Here is a 21611-nt window from a genome sequence, read left to right as displayed (position 1 = left end):
CTAACACAAGGGATTTACTTGGTATCCACCTCAAGAAGAGGTAATTAATCCAATGATTCGGCTCTCACTCACTCATCCACTATGAAATAACTCCTTCTCGGTAACTATCGGAGGCGGAGAAGCCTCGTACAAGCTCACATACAAAGATATACAAGACGAAAGAAATACAAGCTAATACAATGTCAAATCTTACAAGATTTACAATGAAGAAACCCTAGCTTGCTTTTCTTCTTACTTGAATACACCTCTTGACTTGCTTGGAAGTGCAACAACACTCCTCTCTAAGCCTCCAAGATCTAGTGTGTGTCGGTGAGCTCAGTGGAGAAGAACACTGTAGAGTCGGGGAAAGAGCTGGCCAAAAATTATCAAAGAAATCCCTCGCCAATGACTTTAACCTACGCAACGGTCATATTCCAATCAATCAACTGATCAATTGGGGAGGCTGAATCGATCGGCTGATCGATTCAACCTTCTTCTGTGATCTCACTTTTATGTGAGAACACTGGCCCCAATCTATTGATCAATCGATTGAGGAGCCCAATCGATCGGCGGATCGATTGGGCACCATTTTTTGCTTGCAACAAAAGCTCACAATCGATTGAGCTGCTGTTTATCGCAACACTCTCCTAATCGATTGATTGAACAACTGTTCAATCGATCGGTTGATCGATTGACCTCCCTTTGATTTGATTAAACCAAGTCTAGGGTTGCCAAATCCAACATCCAGTCAACCGTGACCTATTGGAACTCCTCATGCCTAACATCAGTCAACCTTGACCTGTTGGGACTTCTTCACCAAGTGCCCAGTAAATCCTTTGACCCACTTGTACTTTTCGTCTCATGCCAAGTATTTGATCCTCTATGACCCACCTGAACTTCCTTCCACCAGATGTCCTGTTACCCTTGACCCATTTGGATTTCTTTATGCCAAGTATCTGGTCACTCCTTTGACCTACTTGGACTTCCCAACACTAGGTGTCTGGTTAACCTTGACCCACCTGGATTTCCACATGCCTGGCTTCACTTACTAGAGCTTTCCATCTGTCTAGCTTCTCAGTAGGACTTTCACCTAACTTCACTCACTAGGATTTTCCCACTGTCCGGCTTCACTCACAGGGACTTTCACTTGCCTAGCTGATGTGCGTAAATATTATAATTGTTTATGCATGTTTTAATGCACATTCACTTGCTTTATACGTATATATTCTTTCCATGATCATCTCTTTTATCATATACTCATCATATATACTCTTTTGTTTGGATATCTGCTCTTTGTTTGGTTTTATGTTGACAAAGACAACTTTCGGAGAAAAAACAGCGATTATCGACGCACTGGAACGAGCCAGAGAACACAACCATGCAACCTTGCATGGTCGTGTGGCCAAATAGAAGAAGAGCAGTGCATGGTCGTGCAACTCTTGCACGGCCGTGCGGCCAACCAGAGATGGGTCCTTGCATGGTCGTGCAATCCTGCACGGTCGTGCCCCCCACGACCGAAGCTAAGCAATGCACGGTCGTGTCCCAGGAGCCGAGCCCCAGATCCACACGGTTGTGCCAATTGGCACGGCCATGCAGCGTAGCCAGAAGCAGAAGAAGGCACGACCGTGCCTTATCTACACGATCGTGCCGCAGCGCTGTACCCTAGCTTATAAATAGGGGTTTAACCCTTCTCTTCGAAGGGGGGGGGGAGCAAGCCATCAAAGGGAGAATCATCTTTGTGTCGTTCCACGTCATCCAGGACCTCCGTCCAGCGATCCTTCATCACCACATCAACTCCAGAAGCAAAGGATTGGATCCGAAAATCACTCATCGTCGTTGGATAACCATCCTTTCTCTTTCTCTCTTCTTGTTTGAGGATTGTATGCTTAGTTACATCATGTCTTCGAGTTTTTCTCCGACGTCTATGGAGTAGATTCCTTGTTTTAGGATGAGAGAGTAGTTGTGGATTGGTTTTAATGTAAGACTCATATTCATGTCTCTATTCATTGGATGATTTCACTTGCTTTGTTTCAACTATTATGCATGTCTGTTACGTATTAATTGATTGTGTAGGAATTGCTAACCTCGTAGAGAGAGTATCTTAGATCGTACACCCAAGGGGCCCTAGTGACAGGGGTAACCCGTTCACGGACATCTAGGGTACTTCCTTGAAATGAGAGGCAACTTCTCCACAAGGAAGTAAGAGACCAAACTAAGCTCCTTATTTCTATCCTTAATGACACCAATTATAGTTGCGTTCTTGTGATCTACCGAGATACCCTAGTGACAGGGGTTAATCATAATAGGATTTCATAGGGATCTTCTCTATTTGGTACTTAACGATAGTTGTTTTAGCTTCCGGCGAATGCATGCTGTTGGACAATGAGTAAAGGATAGAATGTGATATATCAATACTATCACAATGAAACCGAACTCCTAGAACTCTTCATTAACCAAGTTCGCTACTCTCTTTTCACTAGTTCTCGTTTCCGCTTCCTAATCCCTTTTCTTTAGATAACTTACAACCATCGGTAGTTTAGCTAATTCAAAGTGAGCCATCGCTAGTGCTTATAACCAGTCCTGTGGGATCGATAATCTTTATTACTGATGATGAATCTGTGCACTTGCGGAATCGTAACACTAGCTTCATTCACTAGGTTTTTTCACCTGGCTTCACTCACCATGATTTTTCAACTACTTAGTTTCACTTACTAGGTCTTTCACCTAGCTTCACTCACTAGGATTTCTAACTGCCTAGCTTCACTCACTAAGTCTTTCACTTAATTTCACTGACCAAGATTTCCAACTGCCTAGCTTCACTCACTAAGTCTTCCACTTGCCTAACTTCCAGTTAGGACTTTCCTAGTCAAGTATCCGGTCAATCCTTTGACCTACTTGACTCTTCTTCACATCTAACTGGCCAGACCTTGATCAGAGGGGAATTGTACCAACAATCTCTCCAATCGGACGTTTGCATCTGCAATCGTCATATATTGTCAAAAATTGAAACCTAAACATCAAGACTCGAGCTTGAGCCAACTCAAGCTTAGTCAACCCGGTCAACCTTAACCTAGGGGATATTGCACCAACAGTATCGACAAAAGTGTCATCCTTTTTTATGGGTATTGTAAAATACCTCCCAATTTATAGAATATCTCTGTAAAGTATCAACCTGCACACATAATTTTTTAATAAAATTAAATAAGTTAATTATAATAATGTGTATTATAATATAACTTTATAGTAAATTTATTAAGTCTATTACATGTTTTACAATATACTTTGATTATGCTTTGTGGACTAGTAGTCCACTTCAGTATTTTTGTTGTTTCGAGTAATTGATGAATTATGTCATCATTTTTCTGCAGCCCAAATAGTCATCTATGCACTCCAAATCTCCACTGGTACATGGGAGAGCCTTGTTCTATTCTTCTCCATTTGTGTAACAAGTCCTTGTATAATTTGCCACAATAAATATTTCAAGTTTTTTAAAATTGTGTCTCATCTTCTAACTCCCAAATATAATATTTCTTCAACAATATCAATATTCAAATTATTTATAAAAAAATCTCTATAATAAAAGTCTTTAGTAGTTTGGTCCACATGCCTCCATGCAGTACTAGAAATGTACTGATGGTCTCTAAATTTCTTGCTGATATAAACAATTACACTATGACCGTCAAAAGTAAAACTGTATGTAAAAGAATTCCATTATTCAAAATAATCACCATGTGAATTTGAATTACTAATAACATCAATACTTACCAATCCTTGACAAACCTAAAAAACGTCTAGCCATGAGCTACTACTATAGTATCTTACATGACTGTATCCGTAAAATAACTAATAACACAACAATTATTTCTAGAGTTTCATGCCCGCCTTACAAATACCAATTAGCTCTAAGTCAGCTAAGCTTGTGGACGCCTAAGCTCACAGCCGTCCAAGCTCATGGTCGGCCAAGCTTGCGAGTAGGGCTACCTAATTAAGGCAAGGACCAAGCTTGCGGCCAGTCAAGCAAGGTTGGCCAAGTTGAGGTAGGCCAAGCTGAGGCCGACCAAGCTAAGGTTAGCCAAGCAGACGTCGGCCAAGCTGAGGCCGACCAAGTAGAGGTCGACCAAGCTAAGGCTGGCCAAGCTCGCGGCTAGTGCTGAGGTCGCGAGTTTGGCTGTGGCTAGGGTCAAAGTCATGCACCTTGCCGCACCCAGATCAGGCTGGGGAGGGGAGAGGAGATGAACTTATCGTCACACACTGGTGAGAAGATTGGAGATCAACCACAAGGCGTCGTTGGCGCATAGGAATCAGGTGGCTTAATTTGATCGGGATCACATGAGAAGGGCAAAGGTGGAGTGCAGTATTAAGGTTTTTAGTGACCGAAATAAAATATCGATCGTTATTTAGCGATGAAACTTAATTTCATCACTAATTAACTACCGAAATAATATGTCGATTGCTAATTAACGACCGATATATTATTTCGATCGCTAATTAACGATGAAAATATATATCGGTCATTAATTAGTGACGAAATTATGTTTCATAGCTAAGTAATGACTAAAATAATATTCATTCATTAAAATAGCGAAATTAATTTTCGTCATTAATTCTGTCTCTAATTAATGAAATTCTTGTAGTGAATCCAGCAACCCGCACGGCCAGTCCCATGACCCTTTGTGAGAAGGTAAATTAAGAAATTATAATTAACCACTACGAAAGAGAATTGTTAGTTCAGCTTTACTGAAAATATCGCAAATTTTATTCTATAATAGCCAACTCAATCCCACCTAGGGAGCCATTGGAAGGGCAATCAAGTTTGAAGGTAGTTTGGAAATGAAACTGATGTAATCGTTTAAAATTTTTCAGAAAAAAACAAATTTAAGAGTGATATGATTTTGTGAGATTTTAAAATTATTTTTTAAGATGTAAAAGAGGTAATATAAAGTTAATTGGCACGTTTATTTAATTAGGCTTTGTTGGCTTTTAAAACTTCCAATCATTCGAATTGATAGCAAAATTTCATGGTCCGGTTCACTCTGCGGTGAACCTATCCACCAGTTAGCGATCCCGTCGATCGCAATTCACCAGAATGGCATCCGCTGGGATACCTTCGACCTTCTCCGTTCGTGACTCCATCGCGAGCCTTCCGTCGCTTCTCCCTGCAACCCCCTCGGTTTCCCTCCGGCCTCAGCTCAACGTTCGCGCTCTTCTGAAGCGGAACCCCAAGCGCTTGAAGTACTCTACTCCTCGCCTTTTCAAGGTCTGTTATCCCGCGTCGGATCACAAATTGATGTTGATAATTTCATGAACGTTTTTGCAAAAATGATGTTTGTGGTTCTCCGTGGACAAATTCGAAAGAAGCGGGAATCGATGGTGTACGTGGAAATGGACCCTTTGGGGACCGAAACTTGGAGGCTGGATCCCGTCGTCGAGCTTATCAAGGAAGGAGCTGTTGGTGTAATTCCCACGGATACTGTGTATGCTGCCGTTCCTCGTCCCTTCTTTTTGTTTTGCTTTCTACTTCTACCAGTTCTAAAGCCGATTGCTTGTTTCGTGTTGTTTCAAACTTGTGTGATCAATATTGGTGCCTACAATTAGTTTTTTTTTTTTTTTTTTGAAAAAAAAATCATGTTAGAATATCAATCATTTTTTGCCAAAAAAAAAGGAATACAATCTAGCTAACTTTTTTTTTTTTTTGAGTTTCCTGATGTTTTCATTAATCAAGCAACACATTATAGGGGAAATGCAACTAGAAGAGAATTAAGCCTTTCCAAAGTTATATTTGAAATTAGTTAGCAGCAAAATCACCCTATACTTTTGATTGATTGCAGCCCCTCCTAGAGTTGGGGCATGTACAGTTTAATTTAATGATAATGTTTTGTCCTAGTCATCTTGAAATGATTGGAATTGACTAACATTACTGAGCCAAGTTATCTTAACTGGCTATATAATTAGGTCATAAAAAAAGTTAAATACAATAGTTACTAGGCTGGAATCCATGTTAGTCTAATATGATAAGACTAAATGTAAATTACTAAATTACATATCTAATTTCATAGGATCATTCCGCTATACCAGGTTGGTGAAGTTGTTCAAATGACTAGTTTACCATTAAATGTAAATTACTAAATTACATATCTAATTTCGTAGGATCATTCCGCTATACCAGGTTGGTGAAGTTGTTCAAATGACTAGTTTACCATTCATTTAATATTTGCCTGAATTCAACACTGGCTAACGCAACCCTCACCCTTTTCCATCTAGGCTTGGGACCAGCAACGGCGGGTTTAAATGACTAGTTTACCAGTGCATGCAAAATTTTAAAAATTGAGAATTGACATTTAACCATAATAGAGGTTGACTACATTTTTTATTTTTATTTTTTGAAAAATGGAACAATTGAAGTATACCAACCATGCTTTGTGAAGATATGTATGACAATGAGCAATGCTATAACCAATGGAATTCACATTCTTTGAAAACTAAAATTGTGCATTAGCTCTTCTCTATGCCTCTGTATTACTTCTGCTCACATTTTCTACTGGAATTATTTTAGTCAAAAGAAAAACATTGTGATTCTCTGTACCTTCACAGGCATGATTTTTTGTACTCATTCTAGAGTTAGTAAAACACCGTTGTTGAACTTGAATTTTTCATCTATAGTAATCAGTGAGAATTTATTTATGTTTTCCATCTTGATTGGATATTGTTCAACCATTGCTTCACATGAGGAGTGTGATGGTAAATTAGTTGGGGGCAATCTATTACTATCCTTTATTGAGATTATGTGCAAATAAAAGGATTTCCATTATTTATACATATCTCCAGGCTCAATTGATATGTGTATTTTGGTTCCTCAGTCCATATCCAATCAAACATGGTTAGTAGAATTTAATTTATGAGAAATACTTTTATCCTGTGCTAGTATTCTTAATTTTAGCATTGGTATTCTTCTTGTGCAAAATTTCAATCTATCCTTTTCAAATTATGGAAAAAGATGACACACACTTTTTAGATCTACCATGTTGGAGCATCCTCAATTTTAGTCGGTCCAAAAGTTTTAGCAGTTTGTCCATATAATACTCATATATTTGCATTTCCGTCATCAGTAAGAGAATAGTACGTAAAAATAAGTTAGCTGCCTTTTCCTTGAAAAGTCTGAATTTTAGTAAACATTACCCTGACAATTATTTTTTTATTTTCTTCTAAAAAGCTACATATACTATGAGTTCTAGCGTAAATCATGGGCATCTTCTCAATGCCAGAGGAAACACTTGATGCTTATTTTGAGCAAACTAAAGAGTTAATCTTTTCAGGTATGCCATTGTTTGTGATTTGAAGAGTTATTCATCGATAGAACGGCTACGGAGGTGACTACTATCCTTCTCTGTTTCTTTTGTTTTATCTTTTGCGGTGGCTGTTAATGTTAGGCTCTCCCATGTAAATTGTGGTGACAGAATTGTTTACTTTACACATGCAGAATCAAAGACATAGAAAACAAGAAGGCGAGATTTACCATGTGGCATATTGGATTCTTTTTTTTTCTACATGGAGCCTTTTCCAAGATTCTGAGCGATTCAACAATATTTTGCTTTGGTCTCCATATATTGCATTATCCATTTATTTAAAGCTTCATGCTGCCTTTTCCATGATATTAAATTGAGAATAATAGTTGCCAGCTTTTTTCTGTATGAATCTGATTCATTTATTCTACTTATACAGCCTCTCAGTATCTTGTGCCGTTGTTTTCAAGATATAGATAAGTACACAGTAGGTTTTCCTCGTGGTGATGGGCATGGGCAAACAAATATCTTTCGTGCTATTAAACACTGTTTACCTGGGCCTGTAAGGATGATAATCTCATTGAGTTATTTGAATTGAAGCCTTATCATATCCATTTGGCTCAAATATTGAGTTGCAGTTCTTGTCTGACAGTATACATTTATTCTTCCTGCAACCAAAGAATTACCAAAACAATGCATAAGATCTGGAAGGGCAGCTAAATATGAGTCAAGGAAGCATGTAGGTATCCGCATGCCAGATGATCCTATTTGTCAAGCTATATTACGAAGTCTGGATGAACCTGTCATTTCCACAAGGTTTGTTGGGATAAAAAAGCTGGAAGGCAGTTTCTCTCTATATATCTTTTGTAATCAAATAAATATTTTCATGCTCAACATAGTGTAAAGTGGCCTTCAGAAGATCAGTGGATGCTAGATCCTGTCCTAATCGCAGATACTTATGAGCCAGAGGTACAAATCACTAATTGATTGTTTGCTGAATTGGTACATCTATATGTGTTATCTATCCATCTATCTCTGGATGGATCATCTTAATTAGGATACTGAGAAAGAACATGTGCACACATTTTCAAAATTCAATATTTTCACTTTCATATGATTGTTGCACTGCATGCTATGTACCAGACGACCATGTACCTGTACTGGTTGCAGGAATACAGTCAAAACCAACTCCTAACTGCAGTGCTCTTACCATGTTATAACCATATGCTGTGGCAATCTTAAGGCTAAAATATGCTTGTAATTGGTGTATTGATGTTCATAAATAGATAGGAAATGTCATGCCAAGAATGCTGGTAGCTTTAGAAAAATCTCCATGTTACACGTGATCATTGACTTTGTTTGATACTGTGGCCAATAGATATCTATTCTGGATAAATGGTGTAGCAATTTGGAATAGGCAAATGAGATTCTATTGAGCATAAATGGATCTTAGAGAAAAAAATGTTTCATTTTCTTTGTAGAAATGTCAGACGTGGGAGTTCATATAGGCCTTAACCTTCTGTTTATGAATTCTGTAAAAAAGACACCTGGAGTTTGCAAAATTTTCCATGTGTTTTAGAATGTAGATTAGTAACTTCATCTACCCTTCAATGTTTGCAAGAGGCTTAAAATCAGTGATGGTCTCAGTACAAGATTTGTTTTGGTTTAGGGGCATAGAAATTTAGTGTATCTAATAATTTTGGGGAGGGAAACATTGTTTAATGTTGCCATAGTTGTAAAGATTCTCTACTCGAGTTCATAATTTGGTAGGACGTTGCATTTAAGTAGGAAAATATTTTGTTAGAAGACTTGTGTGTTCCTATTTTCCTTGAGAATCCATTTTTTCTTGTGCTGCATTTGAGTGCTTCAAACTGATGCATTTCCCATTTTACATTTCTGTTGTGGAAGCTGATCTGTGATTCCTTTTCATTTTCTAGGGCCTTGATTTTGTTGTCGACGGTGGTGTCCGAGTGGCTGATCCATCTACTGTGGTTGATATGACAGGAAAGCTTCCAACAATTATTCGCCAGGGAAAGGTAATCTGGACAAATAAAATTGGCAAACCATTTTCCATCTTGCTTGCTTTTTAGCTTTGTCCCTCTGTCATCAATCATCAGTGTCGGCCCTGACTTTTAGGGGCCCTTGGGCGAAAAGAGAAAAGTGACCTCTATAAGAAATTTTTTTACTAATGTACAATTTAAATATAATTTAATAGAAAAACTTAAAAATCAATATATTTCATTTAAAATATGGTAAACTCCATACAAAATTTATTTCTCAAGATTCTTCGAAAAATGCAACACCATACAAAATATGTTTTCTAAGTTTCTCCAAAAAGTGTAATACCTACAAATAAAAATAAATAAATATAAAATAATCATTGAAAAAATATATATCTTCTAGCATTTTGAGAAGCAAAATCATCAATAAGATCTTAAAAATCAAATTTTTCTAACACCTCACTTTCGATACATAAAATTGTCAAGTCATTTACATTCAAACCATTATCATCATTTTCTCTCAATTCTCCCTGCTCATTTGTTGCATGATTATGATCATCATTTTCTCTCAATTCTTCCTGCTTATTGATTGCATAATTATTTAATTCTTCTTGATTACTCGATTATTGTTCATTTGTTACATGATCATTTAATTTTTCTTGACTTTTCTCTTGCAATTCATCAACTGAATTTTCAATTGAAGAACTAGCTTTAAAAAACGAACACCTCTGTGAGTTTTAATAATCTGTTTCACTCTTTTTCTTTTATTTTTTTTTCTAACTCCAAAATTGATATTTTTTTTAGAAATATGTTTATATTACAAATTTCAAGTGTAAAAATAAAACACACAAAACTAGCAACAAAGCTAACAATGAAACAAGCACAAGTAGTGAAAATAATAGTCAAAGAACAATAAAGTCTGATTTATGCTTGAAGCAATCGATATAACTTATTCTATGATGATTAAAATTGGGATGATTTATTTAAACTCTTTCAAATCTGTAAGAAAAATCATAAAATATTGACTCCAATACAATATTAAAAATCAATATTGAATATTGATAATAAGAATAGATAAGTATGTAACTTACGTTGTAAGTTTATATATTGATGAATGATGATGTTGATGAAACTAAAATTAATAAAATTTTCTAATTTAATTAGAAGAGATTCAAAGGAGAAGAAAGGAGGAAATTAGCGTTCAAGATTCATACTTATTATTTCTGTAAACAATTTAATGAAGAAAGAATTATACAATAAATAAAATCTTGGAAAGAGAAAAAAGGATTGTTTACCTTCTTTTTTTTCTTTCTTTTATATTTTTAGATTTTTTCTTAAATTTTAATAGAGAATATTTTTTTACCTTTGTTAAAAAAAATTCAACAATATATATATTTTTGGACCTTTAATAAAATAATCCAATTAAATATATTTTTAAGATTTTTATTAAAACAATTATATATAATATATATTATATATGCATGTCAAATTTATGGACCTAAAAATCGAGAGCTCTTGACCATACTATTTGGACTTTCTTTTCTTGATTATTGGATTCTCTGTCAATATTATAATATCTCCTTTATAAAAAATACGTGGAATCCTTGGTTTCAGAATTGTTGCTATGCTAGCCAGATGCTTCCATCTTCTAACGTGAAGTTGTCTCATACTATTTGGACTTTTTGCTTGATTATTGGATTCTCTGTCAATATTATAATATCTCCTTTATAAAAAATACGTGGAATCCTTGGTTTCAGAATTGTTGCTATGCTAGCCAGATGCTTCCATCTTCTAACGTGAAGTTGTCTCATAAAAATATATGTAGCAAATCGCTTTTTTGTTGACTTTATTTGGCTTTTATTTCGGAAGGAAAAAATGTCTCTCATTTCAGGGCCCTCGGCTGGACTGGATGGTGGTGGAGGGTGAAGATGTTGGTGCTGTAAGCTATTAGCCTAGCAACAAGGCATCATCCTCATCTTCCTAATCTCATGAATGCTTGAAGTTGATTTTGATCATCACTCGAAAGATTCATCTTGTAAATTGCCCAACAAAGAAAATGTCAGTTAGAATTTTGTACATGCCTGATGTCTTGTCATGAGCCATCCTGTGATTTGGCGTTCCAATGTCCATAGTACGCATAGCGTAATTCTTGAATGGAGCACATCCGTCATCTATCTTACAAAATTTTGAATGTTTCTAATTGAAAAAATAATAATAACTTGAAATAATCTAGATCAGATTCAAGTCAGGTAGATTGGATGGGAGACGTGGTTTTCTTGGTTTTTTGTTTTTTTAAATGAACAGTAGTTTACCGAAGCTCATTCACGTATTATATTTTTAAAATTATCAAATCAATTTTTATCTTACCCTTTTCTCAAATCAATTTGATTATAAAAAAAATAGTTGACTGATAGTTAAATTAACTTGTGTGTTTGAAAAAAAAAACCATCAGTTGATTTTGATCGAAATTGGTTGAAATTAGAAGAACTCATAGGATGTGGTTTCACTTCATTTTGAGTTTTTTAGCTTTGTCAATCAATTTTGATCGTTATAATTTTAAAAAAATCATCACTTTTAATATATTATGTAAAATTGATATTTGATAGTATTTTTACAATAAGAAAAAAATAAATATGTAGAAATTTGTTTCATATCATTTCAAAGTCTTTAGGTTCATCAATTAATTTTAGTCAAAATTGTTTGATGGACTTAAAAATTTCATATGAAATCAATTTTTATATGATTATCTAGTTCTCCAGATTATTAAAATACTATCAAATATTAATTTGACTCAATATATTCAGAGTAGTGATTTTTTGAACACGAATATATTCGAATAATTAATTTATATTCAAAAATTTATTGCTTTTAATATATTCAGTTAAATTGATATTGATAGTATTTTTATAATCAGAAGAATTAGATGAATATATAGAAAATATTTTCATATCATTCCGAAGTCTTTAGGTTTATTAGTCGATTTTGATTGAAATCGGTTAATGAATTTTTCAAATAGAATGAAATCGATTCAACTGAAAAAAAAAAAAAATCCGTTGATTGATTTTTTTTCAATCGAATTGATTTGAAGATGGGATAAAATAGGAAGTGGGTATGTAATTTGATAATTTTAAAATTATGACACGTGATTTAAATATTTTAAAAATTTATCTACTGATGAAATATTGAAAAATGATTATTATGTTGTAAATTTATTTCAAATTTTGAGTACGTTTTGTACTTGGGATATGCTACTATTTATTCCGTAGGATCCGGTGTTCTTTTCATCAAGTATTATTGAATTAAAATTATGTGCTATTAAAATTATATTATTCATAACGTGTTATTAAATTATAGTTCAGGTGTATTGTAAATGATTCTAAATTATATTATAGGGTAGATGTTATTAAATTGAATTTTAGGTATAATTAAATTATAGTTTATATCTATCGACTTATAAGAAAATGATAATAATTCAAAAATCGATGCATAAATTAGTTTTAGAATTCTTGCCAAACAAAAGAAGCACCCCTCTTGTAAGAAATGATCAATTTATGGAAATATCTGTTGGTTCGACTGATTTGCCGGGCCAGCGGACATTGGCCATGGCTGAACCCTATGGAGGCTAAGAATTCTATTTATAGTCAATTTGGGCATATTTAAAATAAGAAAGATGGCAAGTCTTTGAATTTTCCATGATAGCTTAGCGCTTATAGGACGCCTTTAGATTTGTTTCCCTTTCAGTTGGAGTTCCCAGCGGTGAAATTTGCTACTTATGGGACAATTAAAATATTTTCGGAGGTGATTAGTCTGATTAATCCACTCTTGTGATCTTTGTGTCCAATGTTAAATCGGTACTTTATTTGTGATGGTAAATTCGTGAGTTTTCGTTTTTTCACTCATGAATACTTACTTTGGTCCATGGTCCTCCAACCTGTGAATTTTTATATTAAATTCAGTATCAAATATGTCCCAACAGAAACGGAAGGAGATCGAACCGTAATATTCCAAGAATCCCCATTACGCTCTAACGAATGCACACCATCCCAGCGGGGGCCTCTCCAACCTATCTTATTATTACGAGGAGTTGGGCTCAATGGCCACCTAATGGACTTATTAATTAAAGCGCAAGAACAATTCCTGAGATGTCCACAACTCTTCAACTTCTGAATATATATTTTTTAAATAAAAACTCACTGCTTGGAGAGAGTTCTAAGGCTTTCTAAGTACACCAAGCTAATCCCAAACAAATATAGGGAGAGGACCACAAGGATTTAGCACAAATCTACCTGATCATTAGTGATCAGGTACTAATTAATACGCCATTAATTTAATAAAAGCCATAATTGCTATGGGCATTATGCTATACTTGTAAGTGTAGTGGAATACATTTGTGTAATTGAAGAGGATGTTGGACCACAAAATTAATTTGGCGGTTGAAAACACTTAATTTACTGTCTTTTTAGTTCTTTTATTAAATGCATTTCAGATGCGGCTGATGCACAGAGTGGTCCAGTGCCTTCAGTCTAGTTTGCCAAAATCAATCATTTAGTCGATGTATTTTATGTTTTTTTCCCCCTCTTATATAAAAAAAAAAAGTTAGATTTTGCATATTGATCATACTAAAAAAAATATTGAATAATATATTATTATTTTTTAAGATAAAGCGTGTCACAAAACTCAACCTCCTTGTCATTCTCCTCATGGTTTTTTTGTACTTTTTGTTGCTCGCCATGGAAAAGAGTTTGACAGAGCGACGACTCCTCCTCCTCCATGGTTCCATCCTCCTCCTGTTCCTTGTCAATTTTTTAATCCCACGTATACAATGACCCACAGTAAACCCTAAAGTCCACAACAAAACGTCCTCATATGGCATCGACCCAAGTGTTCGCTTCCTTCCTTCCTTCCTCTGCCGCGCCTCAGCTGCTCTCCTCCATTCCAACCCAACCCAACACCCTCCCCCACTCCCATTTAATGCTTCCCAACAGTGGCTGGCTACCTTCACTGTTACCCTCCCCCTGCCAATAATTGCCCCTCGAGCCTGTGCTTGTCGCCAATCTTCCAGTGGGAAGGTTTTGGCTAATGTGAGCAGGGTCGGTGGAGAGGTTTGCTTGCTACAGCCTGCCATCTTTTTGGTTGGTCTCGCCTTTGCTTTAATCCTTTTTCTTTTTTTGTTTTTCCTTCCCGTTTTTTTTGCCCCGAATCTCTGTGCCACTTCACTAGTGGTTTGGGGCGATTCATAATCCCTTTTTGGTTGAGAGAGGGGATCCAAATTCCAAAATCCCTCCTTTTGCTGTTTTAGAGTTGGCTTGCTGTTGACATGTACTGTTCTTGAATGTCTGCGTCAACTTCTTGATCTACTTGTGTTGTAAGATAAGACCTTTTGTGAAGATTAGGCTTCTTGGTTTTGGTGGAAGGGAGCATTTTTTTTTTCTTTATTTTTTCTAGTTGATCCTTGGCTGTTTTGTTGGTTGACACGCTGCAGTTTGTGCGTGTTCTTCGCTCCTCTTCTTTTCTTGGGTTGGTCGTGGTAGGATCTGTGGAGGCAAAGGTTTAGTGCTTTCTTATATTGATTTGTGAGAAGAGAAACAAGATTTGACACATTTAGGCAGAGCAAGAGTGTGGTTGGGCGCAAAGAGAGAGTGACAAGAGAGAGGAGGAAAAGGAGTCGTCCTTGACGTAGCTTCTAAAGCTCTTTGGAGGGGTTGCTTTCATGGATTGGGATCTGAAGATGCTTCCATGGGATTTCCCCGAACTGGGCCGTGGATTTGATGCCAACCTTGGCTCCGTCCTGGATGGATCAGGTGTTGTTGGTTTTGCTAAGCGATTGCCAATGAGTGGTACGGAGTGTTCTGTTGATCTCAAACTTGGGGGATTGGGTGACTCTGGGTCATCATACGACTGGAAAGAAAAACCAAAGATATCCATGGTGACAACGACAACAGCATCTTCTTCATCTGGTCCATTAAAGAGGCAGCGAGCCCCAAGTAATATAAACCAGAATGCTTCGTGCATGGTTGATGGGTGCAAAACTGATCTCAGTAAATGCAGGGAGTACCATCGGCGCCACAAGGTCTGTGAGGTTCATTCCAAGACTCCTGTGGTTACAGTCGGAGGACAGGAACAAAGATTCTGCCAACAATGCAGCAGGTAAAAGAACACAGGATAGTTTTGATCAAGTGTATGTGTATCATATTGTTTGCTTTGTTTCCTACGGAAGCTTTGTTTGTCATTTTAAGTGTCTTGTTTTGTAAAAATAGAAATTTGAAAATAGTGCACAGTGCCCAATATTATAAACGGTGGAATATTTAAGGTAGTAACCAATTAAGACCTTTTTATGTGAGAAAAAGAAAAAGAAAAAACTTGAAGGCTGACACTGATGTTAAAGGAGGAGGAGACTTGTTTTTTTTTTTTAATTGAAGTATGGTGTCAAAATTTCATACAGGTTAGTTGGCATGTCTTAATCTGCAATCATCTTTTTGGTACAATTCTTGTCAACAATTATGAAGATCAACCACCTTGTTGCTTTAGAACTCAATGGAGGATTAAGACCTTGCAATGCCCTTCCTCAGTTTATGGCAGTTAAATCATTTTGATGATATGGTTGTGTTTTGTTCTTGTAACTAATGAATTGGTCATGGTTTGGTGGAAATCCATAACAGGCTTTGCACTTTATTAAGTAGATTACATTCTACTCCCTTCAACCTACAAATTTGTCTAGGAAAACTTCGTGATGGGTCGATCTGTAGTAATCAGGCTGCCTTTAAGCTCATCTTTTAGCACTTCTTAACTTTTCTTCCTAGTGTCACCTTGACTGTCCTTCGCTCTGATTTGTACCCATATCATGAATAGTAGACCTTGTCAATTCAAATGATCAGCTCTTTGTAAGTTTTGGATTATGGCATAATTTATACAATGACAGTGATCTATTATTCCTGATGTTTGCCTTGCTTTAATGATGATTATACATGACCATATTAGTAAAAACTTCGAGTGTTGAATTCAGATTTGATCCATTACACGTATTAACATTCTTTTTATCACCGAATAATTTAAACTGATTCTTTTTTATCCAATGTTTTACCATGGTCTTGTGTGTTTATGTGTTCCTCTATGTGAAGAATATTCAATTACCTTTTCCTGAATAAATTGTTGTTGCAGATTCCATTTGCTTGTAGAATTTGATGAGGTAAAGCGAAGCTGTCGCAAACGTCTTGATGGACACAATAGACGTCGAAGGAAACCCCAGCCAAATTCGATAAGTTCAGGTAGCTTTCATAAACCTGCATTTTTCTTCTTTTTTTTCCCAAAATGAAAAATCTTAACTATTTTAACCAATGTTGCTCACCAATAAATTGTACAGACTTGCGTTTTCTTCCTCCACCAGCTAGAAATATGACAGATTTATATTCTAATTCCCATTCATCTATTCACCCAAATGCTTCCTTTGCCTGTCATGTTCATCCACCATTCCACAAGTAGTACAAAGAGTCCATTTTTCATTTTTGTAACTATTTTTGAATTATTAGTACTGGTAGATTTTTCTCAAGAATCTGAATTATTACTGATCATACCTATTTCAAACTAGAAGTAATGGCGTTTGTGTAGTTGTTACTCTCATTGCAGACAAGTCTGAGTACAGTTAGTAGGTATGCAAGTTCAATAATGTTTGATGAATTTTAATGTGAAAATAAATCCACATTCTACTTGCCAATCTACCCAGCTTTAAGCCTCCAACTTTCTTCTCAAAAGTTGGTAAAAAGTTGCAATTGCAATTCTCTTTAGTCGTCAAGGAGTTAGGTTGCTGATGCTAGCCCTTTTGCATCGACAGGAACAAGGTTCTCAGCATATTCTCAGGTCTTTCCAACTTCCACAGTGGAGCCAAACTGGGTTGGCATCGACAATACACGATATACACATCAGACAATACCGAATCTCTTCGATGGAAACCTCTCTTTTTCAAGCTCTTCTCACATCTATGGCAAGGAAAGAAAGCAGTTCCCTTTCTTGCAAGAGAGCGAAACCAACCTCGGCCACATTACCACAACCGGATCTTTAGGAGGCCAGACACATCTTTTGGGAAGCACTCCATCCGTTGTCAGCGGTAGCAGCAACAAGTTGTTTGCCAATGGTCTAACCCAAATCTTCCATTCTGATTGTGCTCTCTCTCTTCTGTCATCTCCAAATCAGACATCAGGTATCAACTCGAGCCCCTCCGCGGTGCAATCAGCCAATCAGATTTTCACAGTCCAGCCTCTTGTTGCGAGTTTGCAGTATGGTGATCTCTTGCAGTATGCTCATTCTACTTGCGATCCAGTCAGATACTCACGTTCAAGCATCGAGAATCCGAGGACTGTCTTGGTTTCAGATGCCGATACTCGTTGCCAGAGTATTTTCCAGATTGGGGATGAAGGGTCCTCAAATGCTACATCTCAAACTCTTCCTTTCTCATGGCAGTAAGCTAGCTTTGCCCTGAAGAAACACCCCAACGCCACTGAGGAAATCTTAATCCTTTCATCCTCATATTGTCGACATTCTTAGATTTCTCAATGATCAAATTATGTTCGATTCATATCATCAAGACTGTTAGCCCATCATTTCTTAAATCAAGGCTGTACTGATTTTGCTATCTCTCAGTAATGTATCTGATTGTATCTAAGCATGAGTCTGCTTTTGGACTCTGAAATAGTGAGATATCTCCTTTTCATGTTCCATGTCTAAGAAGACCATCTGATTAAGATTGAATAAGTCTCTATAATTTATCCTTTTCAAAGTGTAGAGTGTGTGGGTTCTTGTGATTTATTCTCTGGGTCATTCTAAAGGAGTCGTTAAAGTGAAATTTTACCTTTGCCACTGGAGTGGAGGGTGTCATTTTTATTGGTTTTTTTGCATATAATTTAATTTTTGTTTCTTTTTTTGTTCTTGTACTAATGTCTAATTATATCTTTGGTTTGGAGCTCCGCTAATTGAGAATATTTTCAAAAAATATATATATAATTTTAGTAAATTGTTTTAGTTGAGTTCAGGCTTAAAAGATTGCCAACTATGTTTCATTATGAGTTAACACAAGTCTAAATTCTATTTCATTAATGATAGAATTGGGTTTTCTGAGGAACTACTATTGATGCTGAGCAAACATTTTCCCGGTTGACCATGGCCTGACCCACCTGGTCGCTGGCATGGCCGGCTTAATTTTTGTAAAGAATTAAATAAAATTTAAAAATGTTTAGAAAAGAAAAGGTAAGAAATAAAGAAAATTAGAGAAATAAAAAATGGAAATTTCCAAACGGACGCACATGACATTTCGGAATTATGGGCACTTTGGGTTTTATTCTCTCCAAGAGAGGCGCCTCATGTCCATTTTATCTGTTAACGGTTGATTTTTTTTTAATTCCTCACTTCACTTCTTCTCTCTCTCTCTCTCTCTCTCTCTCTCTCTCTCTCTCTGACAATTTTACTAAATTGCTTTTTCCACCGCAACAACCCCCTCTCTCTCCTTTTTGTAAATGACCTTTTCACACTTCTTCTTTAAAATAATAAGTTATTTTATTTTAACTCCTTAACTTTTATTTTTTAAAATTTTATTTACTTTTTTCTTTAGTTTTATTTTTTTAATAATTTTTTCATAATTTTTTCATCAATTTTTTTTATCTTTTATAATTTTTATTTTGACCTATATCATTATACTTTTAAAATTTTTAGAAATAATAATTTCTAAAATCTACTATTAAAAAAACATAAAATATTACAAGACATCAAATCCTCTGTCCCTATCCCTATGTCTTACTCGTCGTCCCAGCCAATCGCCAGCGGCCTCCGGTCATTGTCCCGATCAAAACTATATCCTACGGGGAAGGTGAACGCAGGGGGTTGCCACCGGCGCGATCAACATCGAAATCCGGCCGAATCTGAACAGATTTTCTTCCGCTATCGATCTGAGTTCCTATTCAGATTCAGGCGAATTCTGGTGTTGATCGCACCAAGGGCGACCCTCTTAGGTTCACCTTCTCACTATGATATAGTTATGATTGGGACTGTGGTCGGAGGCCGCCGGCGGTGAGCTGGAGGCGACGAATGAGACACGGGGATAGAAAAAAATAGGGATAGAGGATTCGACTCTAATTGCTTCTCCCCTTGCTTGATAGTACCCCTCATGACAGTACCCCTCATTTCAAATGACCTTTAAACCTCGCTTTTTTGTTAAATTTATTTTTTTTAAACAATTTTTTTATAATTTTTTCATCAAATGTTTATATATATAAATTTTTATTTTTATTTTAGATTTAATCATTTTTGTTTTTATTTTGATTTAATTTTAAATTTTATATTATTTTTATTAATTTAATATATATATATATAATCTACTATTAAAAAAATACAAATATATAATAAAAAATATTTTAAAAAATAAAATTGATAAAAAAAAATAATCTTTTATTTTTTTTAACGCTAACTGATAAAAAAAAATGATAAAAGGAAATAAGAGTAAATTTTAAGGTGGGACCGGGAAGGATAAGTTGTTGGTGCAATATCCCTTAGGTCAAGGTTGACTAAGTTGACCAAGCTTGAGTCTTTGTCATAGTTTCGATGTTTGACAATACATGTAGACACATGGACAATGCAGGTACAGTTGTTCATGTGGGGAGATTCTGATCAGGGACTGATCAGTGTGGATGAAGAAGAGTCAAGTAGGTCAAGAGTGACCGGATACCAGGTGAAAGTCCTAGTGAGTGAAGCTAGGCAGAAGGAAATCCTGGTGAGTGAAGCCAGGTGAAAGTCCTAGGAAGAGGAGCTAGGCAGATGGAAAACCCTAGTGAGTGAAGCTAGGTGAAAGTCCTGGTGAGTGAAGCCAGGCAAGGGAAAATCCAGATGAATCAAGGATGATCGGACATCTGGTGTTGGGAAGTCCAAGTAGGTCAAAGGATTGACTGGATACTTGGCACGAGGAAAACCAGATGGGTCAAGGTTGACCGGACATCTGGTGGAAGTCCAAGTAGGTCAAGGGAGTGACCGAATACTTGGCACGAAGAGAAAAGTCCAAGTGGGTCAAAGGAATTGACCGGACACTTGGTGGGGAGTCCTGGCAGGTCAAGGGAGTGACCAGATGCTAGGCATGATGTATCAACAGGTCAAGGTTGACCGGATGTTGGTTTGAGAGGCTTGGGACTTGTTTTTGGGCAAAAACCAAGAGCTGGATCCATCAGTGGATCGATCCAGCCTCTGGATCGATCAGTGGATCGATACAGGCTTTTCCCAGCGAACAGAAAGCCTCTGGATCGATCAGTGGATCGATCCAGGCCTTTCCCAGCGAACAGAGAGCCTCTGGATCGATCAGTGGATCGATCCAGAGGTCCCAATCGATCAGTGGATCGATTGGGACGCTGCTAATTCGCACGATAAGCGTTGGATCGATCCGTGGATCGATCCAGGCGTTTTTCTAGAGCACAGAGGCGCTCTAGATCGGTCCGTGGATCGATCCAAAGCCTCCCCGATCGATTGGGAGTTTTCGAATCGATCGGGATCCGACCGTTGCGTCGTATTTGAGCTGCAGGCGGGCGTCTCCTTCGGTAGTTCTCCACTGTTTCATCTCAGATCTCTTGCCAGCTCCTCCACAGTGCTCTCAAAGCTCAGATCGCCAGTTCTTGAAGGATCTTGGAGGTTTTCCAAGTCAAGAGGCGGATCAAAGCCAAGAAGAGAAGCTAGGGTTAGGGTTTTCTGTACTCATTGTAAGCTTTGCGCTTGTATTTTGTTTCCCTTTCCTTTCTTCTTGTATTGAGAGTCTTGTAGGGTTTCTCCGCCTTCGGTAGTTACCGAAAAGGAGTGTTTATTAGTGGAGGTGTGTGTGTGTGTGTGCGGATCCTTGGACTAGTCACCACTTGTGAGGTGGATACCAAGTAAAATCCCAAGTGTTAGCGTTGTATATTTTTGTTTCTTGTATTTCTGCTGCACATCTTCGAAGAAACAAGCAACGTCAACCACGAAGCACGCGACGAGCTATTCACCCCCCCCTCTAGCTACATTTTGATCCTAACAAGTGGTATCAGAGCAAGGTTGCTCTTCACCGGAATCATCGTCGGAAGGGTCAAGCATAACAAGAAGAGCTAGAGGGTGAAGAAGTTGAAGCAAAATTGTCAAAGTCAAAGAAATTCAAAAGCTCAACTTCTACAATGGAATTCCGAGATGGGCTCGGATTCGACACGAGGGTGGCTCCACCATACACTTCCACAAGCTTCGATTCTTGGAAATCAAGAATCAAAAATTTTCTTATGATGGAGATAGAGCAATGGTTTGCTCTTATGGAAGGCTTCAAGACTCCAACAAACTCAAAGGGCAAAGTTCTCAAGAGGAGCAAGTG

The 21611-nt window shown here is 36.9% G+C and overlaps 2 protein-coding genes across 2 annotated transcripts; both read left to right on the top strand.

Moving 5' to 3' along the window:
* Positions 1–4981: 4981 nt before the first annotated feature.
* On the top strand, positions 4982–11337 carry LOC122027862 (uncharacterized protein YciO-like). Its single transcript, XM_042586872.1, has 9 exons — positions 4982–5236; positions 5335–5453; positions 7293–7346; positions 7457–7481; positions 7699–7821; positions 7912–8075; positions 8159–8228; positions 9197–9295; positions 11151–11337. Exons 1-9 carry the CDS (start codon positions 5066–5068, stop codon positions 11208–11210), a joined length of 885 nt encoding a protein of 294 aa, XP_042442806.1. The 5' UTR covers positions 4982–5065; the 3' UTR covers positions 11211–11337.
* Positions 11338–14002: 2665 nt separating this feature from the next.
* LOC122027650 (squamosa promoter-binding-like protein 16) lies at positions 14003–18029 on the top strand. Its single transcript, XM_042586645.1, has 3 exons — positions 14003–15406; positions 16418–16524; positions 17088–18029. The coding sequence occupies exons 1-3, from the start codon at positions 14970–14972 to the stop codon at positions 17714–17716; spliced, it is 1173 nt and encodes a 390-aa protein (XP_042442579.1). The 5' UTR covers positions 14003–14969; the 3' UTR covers positions 17717–18029.
* The last annotated feature ends 3582 nt before the right edge of the window (positions 18030–21611 follow it).

The sequence above is a fragment of the Zingiber officinale genome, chromosome 10A (genome assembly GCF_018446385.1).
Source record: "Zingiber officinale cultivar Zhangliang chromosome 10A, Zo_v1.1, whole genome shotgun sequence".
Lineage (NCBI taxonomy): Eukaryota > Viridiplantae > Streptophyta > Magnoliopsida > Zingiberales > Zingiberaceae > Zingiber > Zingiber officinale.
Note: the sequence above shows the minus strand (reverse complement) of the source record. Positions and strands in the feature narration are given on the sequence as shown.